Source organism: Falco cherrug, chromosome 11, assembly GCF_023634085.1.
Source record: "Falco cherrug isolate bFalChe1 chromosome 11, bFalChe1.pri, whole genome shotgun sequence".
NCBI classification, from domain to species: domain Eukaryota; kingdom Metazoa; phylum Chordata; class Aves; order Falconiformes; family Falconidae; genus Falco; species Falco cherrug.
Window position 1 is genome coordinate 25,560,972 of NC_073707.1, and position 18,391 is coordinate 25,579,362.

Consider the following 18,391-nt stretch of genomic DNA (forward strand, 5'->3'; position numbering starts at 1 on the left):
ATTCTTCCTATCGCAGCCCCACATCTCAAACTGCCAGTGCTTCTCAAAACCACGCAGCTTCAGTCAGACCTACTTAAGTGTGAATTAGTGGAGGCAGACTTTGGTTTTAAGTAGAACAAACCCAGCTGTGAGCATGTGGGTAGGATGTAGATGGGCTTAAGTTATTTCTGAGACTTTTCATTCATTTCTCCCTTGTACGAGACTTATTTTGTCTCCTCACCAGCCTTTACGCATCAGCAGCAGAGTTAAGACTTGGAAACAGAGTAAAAAATGAACAGTTTTCCAAGCTTGTCACATTCTCTAGTGTGAAGGGCTGCTGTTCAATTCAAACCCAGTACAGAAGCTAATTGCTGAGAAACAGTGGGATCTTTCAAAGCTCTAATTAAAGGCAATTTAAAATCTCCACTGATATTAGCAAGAGCGTAAAACTACTGCTGGACACATACCAGTTAGAAAGACCAGCTTACTGAGGGGTGCAGCTGACCTGTTTTAGAAGTGGACATGGCTGTGCTGGGCAAATTGGGAGTTAAACTGGCAAATATTGTATAGAAATTTGTCCTGGTACCCCTCCTGCACACCCCTGGCAGTGCAGCTGGGAAATGACACTTGTGAGCACTAAGTGGCAGGTCATGTGCTTGTGCTGGAGGGCGAGCGTGGTGCTGAGCGAAGCCAATTGATCTGAACTCAGCCCAGCAAAGAGCATAGACATGTGCATGAAGCACAGGGGTAACAAGCATCTGTGGGGCTGTATCAGGGGTGCAGATTTTCAGTTCTGTACTGGAGAATCATTTACCTAAATGATAATGAAGTAATTTTTTGCCTGACTCCATACTTCCACGTTCATTTCTAATGTAACACTTACTGAAATGGCATTGCCTCATACTTTTGTTAATGACCAAATATCCCACCCCACAGTGTTTACCTGCATGTGGGCACATAGAAGTGAGCCCCTGCCTGCATGGGAGCTGGAGGGAGTTCTGCCTCAGAGTTCAACTGGCACTAAAACTATTACTGTGAAAGTGCATTTCTACAGTTGCACTGTAATATTTTTTGCTCTAGACCTCTAGTTAAATGCATGTTCAAGTCTAGGATTAAGCCACCTGGCAGTAAATTAATGGTCCATAGTGTAGCTACTGCTGTGATACTTCTCTTCCATTAAGAGAGGCAATGCTGCTTTTAGTGGCTTGTATGCCCAGAATAATGGTGCTTGTGGCTTGCACCTGCATAGGAGAAGATGCTTGTTGCATTTAAACAAGATTACATGAGTCAAAAGGCATTGCTCAGCCCAAGAGGCACTGCAGAGCTGCAGTGTCCCAAAGGGAGACTCTCGTGGGAGTGGAGGCTTCTGGCATGTCCCTCTGTGCATTGTGCCTGGGGGGGGTGGGGTGTGTGTGTTCATGTAGACCCCTTCACTGATTAGGGTCTGTTCTCTCTGCCTGCCCTTCACCTGGAGGGGTATTACAAGCATCAATACTTCTGTGTTTGTAGCCTCTGCACAAGCATGCAAAAACCAGGAGACTCCTTTGCTGCCACTGCCCGTCTGCTGGCACAACATGCAGCACCCGGTTATTCATGAGCTTATCTACCAAATAATCCTTAAATATCAAGGGGAGAAATGTTGGGTCATTCTGGACACACACATGCAATGCTCCAGCCTGCTGGGCTGCCTCTGGGCTTTTGAACAGCAGCCTGGAAGGCAAGGTTCAGTACTCGGCATCGGGGTCTCCCCAGTACCCTGCCACTTGGCATGCAAAGTAGCACAGGGAGGGGGGGACTTTTCCGGCTTCTTTATAAGAAAGAGTAGAAAGGGAAATAAGAGACATTTACCAGCTTTGAAGGTGGGAAGGGTGCTGAGGCCTTCTGCTTTCTTTTCCCATTGCTGTGTTCCTTGTCCCTCTTGGGCCCCATGTTGCAAATCCTATGCTCCCATCTGAAGAGCACTGGCTGTGGGCTCCCTCCAGAGCCTGTTGATGCAATCTGGGTCATTCAGAGAAGGTTGTCAGGAAGGATTCTGTGCCTCCCCGCTGTGCTGGCACTGAGCTTTGCCTTCCAGGGCATGTGAGGGGCCCGGCTGGTCCTGAGTCCTCCGCCCAAAGCTGGCTTGCTCAACCCACTGCAGCCTTGGGACTCCCAGGGCGTCCCCTGGAGCGAGCAGCTGAGGTAAGGGGGATCATGCTGGGGACACAGGGAGACACCCTGTGGGATCTGCCTAAGCCCCTTTTTTGGGTGGGGGGGAAGTCAATGGCTGGAGCTAGCGCAGAGCATCCCTGTGAGGCAAAACCCATCTGCCCTGCCGAGGGGCTGCTGGTGAATAAGGGGATTTCTAGCAAGGCAACAAAGCCCTCCTGGGGGACTTCTTCAATTGGGACTGAGTGGATTATGACAGAGCTAATCTGTATGGTTGTTTCATAAGTTTCCCCAGTGCCTGGATTCTGAGCTCAGCAACGGACTCTATATGCGCCGAGAATAATTGATTTCTCAAACACCATATAAGAATATGTGCATGCAGAGGTCTGGAGCAAATTACATCAGTTTCTTTGTATTTCAACTTTATCTGTATCAAAATCTCTCCCTGTTTCAACACAAGTTTAGTACTGAGGGACCAGATTTGCTGCCAAGCATATGGCTTGGTGGAGGCCACCCTTTACCTGGCAGTTCATATTCCTCTTGAATCCCCACCTCTTTCCTTGACTTTATTCTCCTTATTACACAGGCAAATGCTTGTGGCAACAAACCTTAAACTCAAAAGCCAGTGTTTAGACCACTGTCAACCTCTTATTTATTTGCTGCTGTCAGTGTTCACAAGCAAAGAGAGAATGCAGGTGTTGTCCAGCCCAGGGACCACACTGTACAGGGGCTGTGCCGCCCTTAGTCCCCGTGTCGAGGCCAGCTTTGCTGCATAGCCAAAGTCACGTGAGCGGTGCATTTTCAAGGCTTTCCAGACCAATAGTTACTGCAAAGCGGCGGAACTGAGGACTTAAGTTCCTATCTGGACACTTTTTCTGTTCGGCTGCAGTTTTTTATCCAAATTATTTAAATGCTCACTGCCTCAGTTTCTCCACTGGTAAATCCCTAACCTGCCTGTTTGCTGTTCTTGGATTAAAAGCACTCTGTAAGATCCGCTTCATGTTCTAGCAACTGCTGCTTGCACACATTTGGAAAAACAAACTCTGAATGCTTCCTGGGGAGTATGGATATCCCAAATCAGCCCAAGGCTGGAATAACAGCACTCTTGTGGCATAGTGTGGTTTGTAAGCTGAGTCGTCCGTGGAAGTTTGTGCTTTGCCTGTGGGAAGTTTGTGTGCAGTTACAGCTTTCTCAGCCCTTCCCTGTTTTAAATGCAAACATATAAACGACTTCAACTTAACCCTAAAGTGAATAAAGATCATAAATATGAAGTCAAACAAGACCAAATAGCCCATTAAGTGCATGAATGCTGGCAGCCTGTTTTAATTTGCTGCTACTACATCTTTAATTTGCCTGGCACAGCTGGGAAGGGCAGCAAGTGAATGCTGTACGAGCCCCTGTATGAAGCTGGAGGGGGACGGACAGTGAGTTACCCACTGGCTGTGAGCCATGGCTTGGAAATTCCTGACAATTTTTTTTGCAGTGCCAAAAGCAGCTTGCTGTCAGCAAGTGTTTCTTGCACCCCTTCCCTACCCCATATGCTGTTTTCAGTCTCTATTGCAGCATTCTGGAGTATTTTTGCTTTCTAAATAAGGCCCGCTAATAAGTGGTCCTCCCATGATAACATCACAATATGCATCACTAAAATGTTACTGTAAGCCTCTAGCTTCAGCCCACAAATGCTACTGACAGCTAATTAATTTCTGAGATGAGCAAGTGTAATTTATATCTCAAAACAGCACTTGAAACTGTTTGCTTATAAGAAGCCCTTCACTCAAATCCTTGGTTAAAGCCTGGCTTGTGCCAGCCTCTTGTCGGACACAATCGCTCTAGGAAAATCCTTTTCCAGGGTGCGGTAAAGCCTGAATTTGCTCTAATACATGTTTTAATCTTCACTCCCTGATACTTCACAGCAGCCCATCTAAGCTCTCGGCACTGTCCCAAACACCTCAGCGCATCCTGCAGCTTCCCCCGGTAAGGATCAGGTTTACCTTAGTAGCAGCGGAGCAGCAGCGCCCAAAACGGAGATTTCAATGGGATCTGACAGGGAGATTTTCCCTCTCATCTACATACTTCTGTAGTTTCCACCTTTGGGAAAACAGCCTATCTACAAGCAGGAGTTTTCCATATATCTTGTCTCTTGATGTCTCCAAATATTTCTCGCTGCTCTTGCAGTTCCCAGGCAGTTTTAATTACTTTGTTTTTAAATGCAGGCGAAGCACCAGGGTTCAGTAATTATTCAGAAACAAGATGCCAGAAGGAAGTGGGTGCAAAGACCATCTGAATCCAGTCAGCCCAAAAAAGCGGAGCTTTTTCTTGTCAAACTTTGTTTCATGCAGCTCCTTGTTATTCCCACCTTCATAAAATCTCTTCTTCTCATCTGCTGTCTGTGTATCCCTGGCTGCCTGGGCTCCTCCGGGGCATGATGGCCACCCCCACGAGGGCAGGATGCTTGGCACGGGGTCAGTGCCTTTGCTGTCATCTGGTGAAATTCATCTGTCTCACCCGCTCCTCAAAAGAAAACTGCAGGAGTCTGGCAGGAAAGCGGGCTCAGGGTTGGGGCAGTCCCAGTATTGCGCTGTGCCCGTGGCCAGCACACGGATCGGCAGCACCTCGCCAGGCTGTGCAACCTTTACTTTCCAAAATGCCAGGGCTGTGCAGAAGCAGGCATGCAGCTCTTTCTCCAGTGCTTACTCTTCCCTGTGTATCCTTGCACGTGCCGGTGTGAAATCAGGGGCTTCCCAGCCTTCCCCTCAGTCACCTCCATCGGACCACTTTGTCCTTGGGTGGTATTTGCTTTTCTGAGTCAAGAGTATGCTGGAGAGACGCTCCCATTCATCTCCGGCTGCTCACTGATTTCCCACACTGTGTGCTTGCTATTTGTTCCTATGGCAAAAATAAAAGCTGCTTTTGCTGGCGTGGTCCATGGCTGGTTGTGATAGGATCTTTTCCCCCCTGTTTAAAATGTAAGGTCTCACAAATTAAGAAGCTACAGCCTGTCTAGATCTTATACCAGTCAGTGTCTGATTCATCAGAGAATCTCCTTGGTAACTAGCTGTTCCTCTCTGATGATTTGCTACAAAAAAGCTCTCTCAATTTAAAGATAAAATACAGTGAAAGCAGAAGAGGAGCTGTACCATATAGGTACCTTATACAGAAACATATGCCTTGTGTGCATGCAGCTGTACTGGCTATTTTCTGGTGTGTGTGGGAAGCATTCTCTCTGTGAGACAGCATGGTATCATCCCATGGATGGGAAATGTGCCCCAGCTGCACTATCTCTGCTAGAAATCTATTTATTTTTTTTTTTTTCTCCAGGGCCAGTAACCCTGCCTACAGGGTAAATAATCCCACAGGTGAAGATGTTGTTGGCATCTAACAAGGGGTTCAGCAGTTCATGCTTTAATAAGCCTGATTTCTGGCCTTGTATGGGACTGATCACCAATTACAAAGATTCAGAGAGAGGGTGACTTTCTGCAGGAGATGTGCCTGGTCTGCTTGATGTCGCTTCGCAACCCTCCTGCTCTGGTAATGAGCCCCCACTGCGTGACCTCTCTTCACCCTGTGGCAAAGCACTGCCTGTGCTCTGGTGGCTGCTTGAGTTGCTGAAGATCTGTTTGTTTGTTTTAGTGGTTGGTTTTTTTCCCTGGAACAAGCATTGCTGAAAAAGTTGATCCAAGGGAGGCTAAGAATGTTCTGTGTTTCAAATAGCTGGTAATTGCATTCAAAAATCAGTGTAAGTGAAGCATTTGACCTGTGAATGCCCAAGGCTGGGCAGCTCTGTGGTGAGAGCTGCCTGGAGTTAGAGGGATAAGGCGAAGGTACGGGGCTAGAAATCTGTTTGTTGCATGTGTCCTGGGTACCCCCAGCCAGAGAGCTCTGACTTTCTGTACAAGTGCTGCTGTGTGGGGGCCTCTGTGCTGCTGAGCCCACCAGGGTGGAGCAGAGGACAGGCAACTGTAAATGAGTGCAGCTGAGCTGCTTTCAATTCTTTTTACTAGATAAAGTAGGAATTGAGAATCATTCCTAGATTTCTCTTGCAAAACCCTTCCAGCAGCCTTCAGGTGACTCTTGGTAGCAGCCAACAGAGGTCTGTCCCTGTTAGCTGAAGGATCCCTTTGAGGCTGGAGTAGGGCAAGTCCACAGCCAGGATGCTGGGCAAGGTACCTTCCTCGCTGTATTTCCTCAGTGGCCTTATATGCCTCCTGTCCTGTGACACTAATTCCTCTGAATTAATACAACAAACAGCAACAAAATGCCAGATCCATGATGTGTCTGTTTTCCCTGCCTCTGGCTTTGAGCTTGCTGTCAAAGCTCACCCAGCAGCAGCAGGGCTATCGCATGCTGTGGGTGTTGGCAATTTGGGACAAAATCTTTGTTCCTATAAAGTGTTATGGCATCTCTGATGTCCGGGCAGGATAGACCCAGGATTGTGCTCCCTGCTTGGGATCCAGCCCATGGAGGGAGGTCAGGTCCAACAGCACTGGTGCCTGGTGTTGGGGTGTCTAGTATCTGGTGCCATTCTGTGACCATGGCGTGGCTGAAGCCACCAGGCTGGGAAAAGCAGGCTTGGTTTTGTTTGCCCAGGGGTAGCAGGAGCTGCATCTGCCCCAGGTGAGTGCCAGGGCAGAGCCTGGGTGCCATGTCCTACTGCATGACTCTCCTGGAGCAGGGGATGCTCCCTAGGAACCTGCACTGTGGAGGCAGCGAGCAAACCTGAGGGTTGTCTGTTTACCCTCGCTGGAGCTCTGGAGTAGCCAGACAGGCAGATATCAATTTTTGTTATATGTTTTAATCATGCTGTTGTGACTTGGAGCTTGGCATGGGGAGAAGTGGGATAGCATCAAAACCTGCTTGTTCCTCACCCCTGACCTGGTTCCTGCAGCCATCAGCTGGTTCCCCTGCATGCTCCTGCAGACAACATCTCCCCGGCTGCATCACTGCCTGCCTTGGGCAGCTTTGGTTACAAATTCATGTTTATTTAAAAAAAGACACCAAACCTTATGTACAGTGTTTTACTGTTTCTATCTCCTTTGCAATGTGCTTCTATTTTTGGAGACAGAGCAAAGTGGCTGTGCCTATTTATAGCAGCGGAAGGTGTGTGGATCCCACAGCCTGGGGTGGGCACAGGGCTGCCTGCCTGAAGGTGGTGCGGTTGTGCCCTGCAGTTGGAGGGAAATTTTTTTTTTTTTGCTTTTCTATGACTCTTCCATTTTATTTCAATTGCTGGTCTAATCCTAAATCAGATTTGAACTTGAAGAAATGTCAGTGGCAGTAAGAAAAAAAACCAACCAACCAAACAAAACTGACAACAAAAACCCTGAACGAAATGTGTACAGCCTTGGCAAGTATTCTTTATGAATTGGATTTCTGGAAACAAAAGCTTTGTTGCTGTAAAACAATGAGCCTGCTACACTCTCAGTAGTACAAAAGGGTTACGTTTGTGTTAAGAAGATACAGGCTTACTGTTTTTAGTCTGTTCCTGTAGCATCAGGAATGTTTAATGTGATAATGAATGTAATTGAGGAACTGAAAATACAGAAAACTGCAACATTTTCAGGGGTGATAATGATTACAACTATAGTGCTGCTGAATGGTTGGGGGGGTGGGTACAGGTGTGGGTAAAAGCAGACTCTGATCCCAAGTGTGGGTGATCCCATGTCCTGTCACACTCCATGGGAAGGCCCCAGGCAGCTCCAGCGCAGCCCTGGCTCCAGGGGCTGGACCCTCCTGGGTGCTGGTGGGATGTGCCCACCCCAGGATGGCTCTGTTGTGAGGGCACAGGGAGGAGGAGCTGCTGCCTTCTCCCCTGAAAGCAGAGGTCGCAGGAGGGACAGTGTCCCCTCTGGGGTCTGGTGGGAAGCAGGGCATCCAGAAGCAAGCCTGGCTGTGGAATTTAGCAGCTACGTTTGTTTGAGTAGGTCTTTACTGAGTGTTTGCAAACCTTGATAGGTTCACAATTTGACCAGTTTTGCAGCTTTTTTTTCCCCCCAAAATAGCAAAAGGGACACTTCTGACACCAAAACCCTCCTCCTAAGTACAGGGTTGCTAAAGCTTTTCAATTAAATGCTTCAGAGCCTTTAACACGGACAAAACGTGGCATTTTGTCTCCAGCCCACTGCTCGGAAACTGTGAAGCTGTTCTGTGAAGCTTCCCCCCCACCCCACCCCTGCCAAAATAGTCTGCAGCAGGCGCCCACCATGAATATTTTCAGCCCAAATTCTATGGAAAGCGTAAGCAGCAAACTCATCGGAGGGCCTGCCAGCTATAGGTGGGGTCACCTATAGAACTTTGGCCACTGCTCACATGAGCCCTGTCCCACGCAGCTCCCGCTCTGGCTCTGGGAGGCTGCGGGTTGCCACGTACCAAATTCGACTGCTCCTGTACCTCCAGGCAACTTCACTGCTAATTTTAGTCCCTCTGCGATACAGTGGGGTGTTTTTTTATTTGTTTGCTGGTGATTTACTGTGTGCATTAGTCTGCAGCAGAGCTGGCAGGGAGGAAGGCGATTCTGCTGTGGCCACTGCCCCCGGGGCAACAGGGTTGAGTGTGGGGCGGGTGGGCTTCTGTTTGAGCTGCTGGGCCTCAGCCTGGTGGTGATGGGTGAGAAGAAATATCTGGGACCTAGGGGAGATTGAATATATTTTAGATGCAGCCTCTGAAGCCACTGAATTCAGAACAAGCCTGAAAGAAATGACAGCCTGCCAAGGGTGCAGTTGGGTTTGTGTTCAGCCCTCTCCAATTTTAATTTGTTGCTCTTAGAGGAGGGAAACTTTCTCCATTAGAAAAATTGCCTCGTTCTAGCGGTTTTCTAATAAATTATGGCTTCAGAGAGCAAAAGTCATTTGGTGCCCTCCCTTTCGAGGAGAGCTGATGAAGGTCCCCTCGCATGCCGGGATATGCTCCTGGCTGGCGGTGCCGGGGGCAGTGCCCGGTGCTGCTCCGTGGGGCTTTCTCCCTTTTGCTATGGTCTTGCACAGACGGCTACACAGCAGCTAGGTTTGTCCATTAAACCGACTCCCTTTAGCACATGCAATCAGTTGTGCCATGAGTTCCATTTAAGCCCACCGCAATCAGAGGGTACTTTGCCGAGGGGAAAAGACCGCAGGCAGGGCGGAAGGTACGGCTGCGGTGATGCATCGGCTGCGGTGTTCATGCTCATAATGCAATTGCTTACATTACAAAGCAATTATCAGGGCTTAAAATTCCAATAGCATTTTGAAGGCGTATATGCCTAGGGGTTTTCCATTTGCAGAGATGTTTCTTTTATTGTACCTCCTTGCCTAATAACTTCACCATTTTAAACACATTGAGGTGGTTTAGAAACCTATTTGTGATCTTTGTTGAAAAACAAAGGCAATCCTGCCAGCTCCACACAGAATACGTGCTCTGTTGCAAGCTACTCCTAAGGCCTGATTTAGGTTTTGTGCAGGTTTAATGAGGTAAAACCCCTATACAGTGTTTCCTGCCCCCTGCCTTAATTTTTGGCAGCACATCCTTCAGCTGGGGCAGAGCGCTTTGGTGTTCTCTCCATCACTGTGAAAGCACCAGCTTTTCTCAATCTGTCCACCCTCCCAGGAGCAGCAGTCGGTCTCTCTTGCAGTAAATTTTCACCCCAAATACACATCATTCTCACAGCCCGTTCCTGATGCTCTGCAGACAGGCTGGTATAGGCTGTGGGAAGGGGAAATTTTTTCCATCAGCTGTTGAAGAGGAAGTTTGCTGGTATTTTGAGGTGGTGCCCTGTTGGAGAGCAGGGCGTTGGGGCAGGCTCTGGGCAGCTCTGGAGTCCAGCCCAGAAGAACTGAACTGGGACCTACTGGAGGAGATGATTCAGGCACCCCTTCATGTTTAGCAAGGGAAAGGCTTTCTGCAGAGGGTGGTGTCCAAACTTGATGATTCAGCACCTCCTGGGAGTGCTACAGTTCCCTTAAACAGTATCAACAGACTATCACACAACTGTTTATCGTGTGCAAAATGCGTAAGAAACTGCATGAGTAATTTCCATAGTAACCATAATCATAACCTTCCTATGTAGGGATTCAATTGCCTAAGAATGATGCATAATTGATAGTTGCATGTACATATGTGTCCTTGCATAAAGCATGCATTCTTCTGGCAGCCAGCATTTTGTTTCTGGTCTTCCACTGCTTGCCTTATAAGCACTCACAAAACCTTGATTACTTGTGTGTAATACCCTTGCGCTAGACATATGCTTCCGTAATGTCTTAAGGTTATGTGGAATTCTATTTGCAATCCCTTTTATAAATAATAATACAAAACACTTGCTGCTAAATCTGGCTGTCAGCGAGCAAATGCCAGGAACCAAAAATTATTATTATTACTATTATTTGCACTATTCCAAAATCCATTCATTTGCTTGTCGCGGTGTTAGGTAATGAACGCTCTGCAGCAAGGTCACAATTCCGTTTTACATCAAATAACTATCTTTTCTCATGTATGATACATGAAGCATATTTCTTGCTTAGGGCATGATGTTTTATTAAAATTATTTTCCTTTGTTCTTTCTTACAGATTGTCTATTATGACTCTAAAGATTGCCTGCATGACATCTCTTTTTAAATTCTATGCGTAATTATACAAAACAAATTCATCTGATGCTACATTAATAAACCTCTCATCACTTTCTTTGAACGGGGACACACACTGCTATTATTTACCAGACAACATGGATTTATCCAAGCTTCATGGAATTTTTCAGTCACTGACACGTGTATCAGATAGGGGCAGAGCAATGATGGAAATAATGTGAAGGCAGACTGTTCAGTTCAAGCTGAAAAGACTAATGGAAGCAGTAAAAATAGTAGAGATATGAAAGCAAGGACTACTGAAATATCTGAGATGGGAACTTGCAGGAAAGGTTCACTGCAGCTGCAGACGTGCCTTGCTGAGTGTCAGCCTGGGTTAATTTGCAAGGTGACAGATGTCTTGGGAATGGGCAAATGCTGAAGAAAAGAGATGGTGTCCCTTGGCCATGTCTGTGCATGGAGCTGAGCTGCTTTCAGGTGTCCTTGGAGCATCACTGATTCACTGCAGTTGTGGCTTTGCTTGTTTTTGTGCATGATTATGCAATCCTACACCTGAAGTTTTTTTAATTTACCAAGAATGCAAAAATCCTCAACCTGCTCCTGGCAGCACAAATACAATTTTAACTGACTGACCGACTCTACACTGCTGGATCTTTTTCATCCACTTCAGCTGCTCTTGCCTCAACCCCCAGCTCTTCCTTTGAGCCCAATTTTCCCTCAGTTGGTTGTAACATTCTCTTGCTGGGCTTCTAAGTGTTCCTGCCAGCCACCTTGCCCAGGTGTCTCTGGTTCCACCAAGCCTGCTCCTAAATACCCACCCATGTTACCCTGAGATGTGACTTCACTGTCTTCTCGCTGTGACTGGAGGACTCTCCAGGATGTCCCCAGCTCTCGTAGCATGCACCACACAAGGACAGATGAGCAAAGTGGTCCCCCCACCCTAAGTTTGACTCTCAGTTCGCAGGAGGTAAGTGCTGCTGTTACCATTTTGTGGCTAGAAAACCTACTGGGTGTCAGATATTAAGTGTACGGCTCAAGGTCACAGTGTGTATCTTGGAAATCACTTGATAAACACTTCATTCTCAGCAAAGGATGTGCTTTGGGCTGTGATCTTATCCTATAACAAAAGCTATGTTCCTCCTTTCATTCTAGTCCAGTGGTGTATGTTGCTCACAATAATAGGAAAAAGATCATTAACTTTGCCTTCTGATATATGTTTTTAATTTCTTTATTCATAATGAGTTCATTGCTGCAGTGGCAGGAATGAAATATGTGAGACTACTGGAATTTCTTTGCAGTTCAGCATTAATTAATGTCCACTTCTTACACAGCGTTAACAATAACATGCCTAATCTTTCAGAGGCCTTTGTGAGAAATTCTTTGTTCTTTTCTAGTCGGCAAGAAGTGAGATTTGCATTTTAGCCTCTTGTTTAAAACAGCTTCTTAAAGGCTTTGAAGTGTTGTGTGTTGTAGGAGAGTTGAATGTAACATCCTCGTTGACTGACCCTGCACCATGTAATTGGGATTCCAGTCGATCTGCTCGCCTTGTCCTTCCCTGCACCGACTGGCAAACATGAAGAGACACTTCATTTCCACAGAGGCCATGATAAACTTCTTATTAGAACAGCAGCTCTGTCAGCCTTTATTCCTTTCTTTTTCCAGCAGAGTTTTAGTTAAATACACTGTGTCACCCACTGTCACTGAGGCTCTTTGCCACTGCTGGGGTGGGATGGACTCCCAGGTCTGTGAGGTGCTTTTTCTCACCTGTCTGTTGCAATAAGTGTGCTGCAAGTGATGTTGGTCTCTGGCTCTCTGGAGGGTTAGACATGAAATGGAGTAAAACTGGCCATGCAGTGGTAGAAATGACACTAAAATCAAGTTGCAATTTCTCTATACTGTGAGACTTGCCTTATAATACCATCTCCAGGTTAAACCTGTTTCTTCACAGGTCAAGGGGGATGGATTTAGTGGTCTGAAACACCGATTTTTTTTCAGCACACCTTGGTGCTGCTCTGGGTGTGCACAGAGTGTGCACAGCTCCTCAGCCCTGCCTGGGGGAAAGGAGGGCTGGGGCTGGGGAAATCCTGACCTGGGGATCTCAGTAGAGCCTGGGGAATAGCCAGGCTGATGGGTTGTGGCTTATAAGCATTGTGCAGCCCTCTGCACTTAATGATCTCTCCAGGTCAGCAGCAGGATTAGGTAGACTTCAGGCCTTCAGCACCACGCTAAATGTCTCTGTTGTGAGGATTAAAGGAGTAATTTGCTGTCAGAGGTCAAAGGCTGTTGCACTCTCCCTTCCTGACCCTTTAAAGCATGGTCTAGTGTGTCCTTTTTCAGTGTGGACAGAGCAGAGAACTTCATTAATGCACTGAAATTATGTGGATTTAAAAGAGAAATGGCTTTTCCTTTTCTGAGCACCCTGTAAGGCTGTGTGGGAGTGGGGGGATGTTGCATGGCAAACTTGAGAATTTCTGGGTGACCTTGTTACTAAAAGCTTCATCTTGCTGCACCAGGGAATACCACTGAACTTGTGCATGAACTCTTAATTTTTGCTGTTCCTAGGCTGCTGGATGAGTAGCTGTGGAAAACAATGGGTTTGAGCACAATTTCACTCCTAGGTGCAATTTTCCACTGGTTGGTTCTTATTTTTAAAAGCAGGAAATCTGGTGATCTATGCAGGGCAGATCCTCCTCCCCGGGGCCATGTGGGAGTTGGAAGCTTGTGTTCTCTGGGGTCTGCATGTTGCCTGTCTGTCCCTTCCATGCCTGGATGGGCTGCTGGGGCTCTGAGCACCCTGTTGTGCACAGCAGGCAGTGCCCTGTGTGTGACATGCCTCCTAGGGCAGCATGAATTGCCAGGGTGGCTCTGACCCCTCTCCAAGGGGGACAGCCAAAATATCACTGCCAGCTGGAATGTGCTGGCATGTATTGCAGGGGGTTGGACTGGTTTCATGTAATAAGCCCCTTCTGCCCTAACTACACACACCACCACCCCCCAGCTAAACTGTTTTCCATGGCTGCAAAAAAGGGTATATGATGTAGCAGGAGAGCACTGAGGGAGCTTATGGGCTTTACCAGCTTCCTCTGCCGCTGGCACCACGCGGTCCTCCCTGGACAGCCCTCTGGCTCCCCGGACCCAAGCTAGAATGAGAGAGCGCTGCCTCGCCGTGCTAGACTAGGAATGATGCCAGCATTAGGGCAGATTGCAGGAGGTGGGGGATCTGGGGGAGGGTTCAAAGCTGGACCTGGCTGTCTGCTCCTGCCTGAAGCCACCATCTCAGAACTCTGCATGCCACGAAGGGAGCTCTCTTGGACCTCCCTGGATCAGGCAATGGAGAGAACCAGCCGTGTACCAGCCTGTGTGAGGGCAGGGTGGGCTGCTCATTTGCTACAGTTTTCCCTGTCAAGGCTTATGCTCTGCATGCTTAGGATGGCATTCCCAAAAGCTCTTGCCATGGCCAAGGTCAGACACACCCTGTGTCCAAGGGCAGCTTGGGCATGAGACAGCTTCATGGTGTGCAGGGTGCTAGAGGAACCTTGCTCCTCACAGTGTCCCCATGGCCATCTCTGATGCCTTGCTGTGTGCATTGTGTATATCTGAACTTGAGCAGTGGCTTTGCTGGCTGGGACAGATGCAGCTGTTGGGAGTCCCTCGCCCTAGGAAGAGTTCTCTCTTTGCTTTTCAGCTTTCCAGCCCTGCTTTGCTCCAGGTTGGAGTTTGCCCAGTACTTGTGCAAAGCAGCAATTGCAAAGCCAAGTTTTGGGGAAGCTGTGGGCTGGGAATGCAGAGGCACTCGGAGCTCTCCTGCACTGAGGATGCCCAAGAGGCACCACGTCTGGCTGCTGGGCCCCAGGAGAGCAGCCAGGGCAAACTGCTCCTTTCATATCTTTGCACTGTCACGTCAGAAAGGAAATTGGAAGTGACAGCTACTGCAGTTTCCCATCCTAGCTCACCAGGGCTTGGTGCTCGCTGTTACAGCCAAGCCTGCCATCTCCTGACCCAGCAGCCTCGGTGGGAAAATTCAGAGGGTGGGATGCTGGATCCTGCTTTGCAAACTTTCCATTAGTAAAGTTTCTTCCTTTTTGTTTTTGTGTCTAATTTGGAACATGTGTAGATTTTGGTTAAAAAACATTAACAATGAAGAACCCCAATTACTGCACCCCAAGGACAATGGCATCAGCTTCCCCATACTGCATCTAACTTTTATTGGGGCTGGGGAGGGGCTAAATGCAAACTCCAGCAGTGGTACAGGCTCTTCAGTAGTTATATCATCTTGTTTCTAAATGTGCTTTGCAGAAAAAAACCCTGCTTTAAAGCTCCACTGAGAAATGTAGCCCTGATTTAATAAAATGCTGTATTTCCAAAGCTCCCATTTACATTTGTCTATGTTGAGTTTTGTATGCAGAAGTTTATACAAAGAAATTGCTAAAATTCCCAATGAATTTGGTTATCAGAGAGGCCTTTCTAATAAAGATAATATCTGCCAGCTCTACTGATGTATTTCTTACTGGGGCGATTTTTCATTGAGTCTAGAGTAGATGTTCTGTGATAAATTGTTAGTACTGTCACTCTTGGTCTTAATGGCATGAATAGCCATTTAGCTTGCAAAACAGAGCCATTTAGTGGCTTGTGGGTTTTGGCATCATGCTCAAGTGTTCTCCAGCCTTTCCTGTCTTTTGCCAATCTCTCTAATTCACTAACTTTTTTTATAATGCAAGAGAGGCTCCTGCTATGTCTCTCTTAACCTGTGCTGCTCAGACTCTTACAATGGATGCGGCCTACTTTCAGTGCAGGATGTGATCACTGCTGCAGTTTACCTGGCTGTGTTATCAAAGAAGCATGGATGGAGTTAACACTTCATTTTTAGAGCATCTCTAAGGCTTGTTTTGTATCTTTCCCTTTCAAAAGCTTTTGGATCACACTTCCTCTCTGGTTTTTGCAGCCAGTTGTTGCTCTGGACCAAACAGAAGCCTTAGAGATAATCCATGCTCTGTATTTTTTGCACAAACTATGGCAAGTTCGTTCATTACGGGGGCTGCTGCTGCTTGCTGAGCCAGTGCCAGCTAGATGCGTATCCCTTAGGCATCACAGTCTGTCTCGTTGAGGACCCACAGCCCCAGGCTGTGAGTCCACAGCTGCGCTGTTCGCTTGCTATCAGATGTTTGCTTACTATCATGATGACAATGACCTTGTTTCCCTGCCTGGGCTTGAAGTCACCACTGTTATACAGGGAGTGTACCCTGCAAATGGGGACAACTGGGAATCTGGACGCAGCCAGCCTGTGCCTGGTCTCTGGGACTCATGCTCACGCTCCTTCCTTGCTGCACAGTAGCAAGTGGTGGGAGGTTCTTTCTTTATTTCTTCTGTTAAAGTATCTGTTGCTGATCTTATATGTCAACACACTCTGGTGTCTGCAGGACACAATATCTTAATGAGTTGTTTAGCATCTGTGGAGATCTCAACAGAAACAAACAAAAAAGAGTAAATGTTGTGCAGTTTAGGGAGACCTGTGTATCAGCTTTATCTAATACCAACCTTGCGAGAAGTCCTTGGATGAAGTGAACTTGCTCTTATTGCTAGCAGAGATAATAAAGTTGAAGCAGTTTATACCAGCTGTGCACCTGGTCATTGTATCTAACGCTGTAAAAGCTGCTGTGGAGGCACAGGCTAAAATGGCTATTCATCTTTGATCCCTCAGCAATATGAGCCTCGCTAGTAATCTCCAAGACTAAGGTTAGAGAAAGCTCAAATTTTACCTACAGTTTGCTAAACCCTGTTTACAAAATCTTTCAGTTCAAAGAGAAAAGTACTGCCCAGGCAGCATTATGGGGGTCTCCCCTCCTTCACCGTGCCCCTTCTGGGCTCTCAGGTGTGAGCACGTGGTGCCTCGGGCGTCTGAGTGTGCAGTGCTGCGGGTGCTGCACCCAGCACCTGGTGTTCCCAGGGGAGGGGGTACCACATATTTACCAAACTGCCTGTCCTGGGGGAGCAGAGATGGAGCCAGATGGGCTTTGAGAGAGTAAAACTAAGTTGGAGGAATATACTGTCCTCCAAGACCGGGGTTGTGCTTTCAGTGTCAGCTGGCTGTGTGGCGAGAGGCACTTCGAGTTTCCAGGTGGTTTTAATTACACTGCCTCTGTAGAGGAGGGTGTGAAACACAACTACACAAATAAAAACAGCAGTTGAACTGCTAGGATGCCTGGCTGCAGGCTTTGAGCTTCCAAACCAGCATATGTCCCAGCCCCTGTTTCTAGGTTCTCTGTGTATAAATAGATGTCTTATTAAAAGCAATTAATGAGAAGGGTTTCAAATGCCAAGGCAGAAAGCTACAGAGGCCAGGAGCCAGCTTGTCTCTGGCTGTCTTGGGCCAAGCCTGGGCTTGCTCCCTGGGCTTCGCTGGAGTGGCACTGGGTTTGCTCTGGGAGAACAGTGTGCCTGATCATCAAGAGAAAACAGCTTTCAGACTGCAAAGCAGAACTGGGTGAATTTTGTGGTTTGCTTGCCAAAGTCTTGTTTTTGAGTGTCTGCTTTGTTCTCGCGTATGATGATGAGAAAGGATGAATTTGGTAAAGGTTGGAGTGCTTCAGTGATGGATGGAAAACTGTGTTGGTATTTTTTTCCCTCTCAGCTTGTAGTAGTAACACTATGTATCTGTTCAGCAGTTTCTTAGGAAACTGTTTGCATCCCTTCCTGCAGTACTTGGTACCCTGGGTATCTCAGACTGCAGGAAATGTTTACTCTGTCTTGTTTATCCTTCTCCCAACAATGCACAGGCACAAAAGACAATTTGGAAATGCTTCTGCCTTTTGACTGACAATAGTAATCTTTGCTTTGAGTTTTGGCAAAAGGTTCATGGTCCCCAGAATGCCTTTCTGTTAACTCTCATTTCATTTGCATGACTAAACAGTGGTTCTGCATCACTTCGTTACAAAAGGTTTGCAGAGCTCCAAATGTGTTTCATTGCTGGAAAAAAATCCAGCAGTTAATGAAGCTTCTATGTATGGTTAAATTGCTTTAAATTAAAAATCTCAATAACACAATTTCTTTTATCCCTTTAAAAGTTGCCTTAGGCAATAGGAGGTGGTAAGGCTTCGAGCTCCATAAGAATCTGGGTGTGGATGGTGGAAACAATGAAGGATGTCTTAATTTATAAAATAATCCTAGTTACTGTCAGCACAATAATGTGAAACACGGATGATTCACTGCTGGAACTTGCTGCCACATCGAATGTATTGTCATGAATTATTTAGTGAATCTAATTGAATGTTAATTTTGCTGTTGGAGATAAGTAGCTATTGAGTTTAGTCTGAAAAATCAATTTATATATGTTGTAGTACTGATATCCCTTGGAATGTGCTTGGGAACATCCATAGTGCTGCCTCCTTCATGCTGTGGTTTTATGCTCTTCTGTTGGTACTCCAGTTTGGCCTGGGATGTCCAGCAGCCCTGAGCTCCCTGATGTTTTACCTGTGGGAGGATGTAAATCTTCCTGGATTTCCAGGGTCAGGGGACATCTTGAACACCTTCCCTTTTCTGGAGCACTTATAACGTTTTTGGGCAGAACATTTTGGACAGAAACACCTAGTTCACTGAGCAGCGCAGAAGGGCTTGAGTTTGTGCCGTGCGGCCGGCAGGACTCGCAGTGGAGATGCTGTGGATCTGCTGAGCCACAGTGGAAGTGAGCCAGGATGTAATAAAGCTGGAAAGTAGCTCTG

The 18,391-nt window shown here is 47.0% G+C and overlaps 1 protein-coding gene across 4 annotated transcripts in view; it reads right to left on the bottom strand.

Moving 5' to 3' along the window:
- The window catches only part of KCNMB2 (potassium calcium-activated channel subfamily M regulatory beta subunit 2), a 152,568-nt gene that overhangs the window by 49,139 nt on the left and 85,038 nt on the right, over positions 1–18,391 (bottom strand). The window contains exon 1 of one of the 4 annotated variants that reach the window (XM_027809685.2): positions 1,828–2,268. The exons of the other annotated variants lie outside the window; for them this stretch is intronic. Coding sequence (XP_027665486.1) covers positions 1,828–1,877 — 50 coding nt within the window. The 5' untranslated portion in view covers positions 1,878–2,268. Of the gene's footprint in view, positions 1–1,827; positions 2,269–18,391 lie in introns of those variants that run through there. 4 annotated transcript variants of the gene reach the window in all.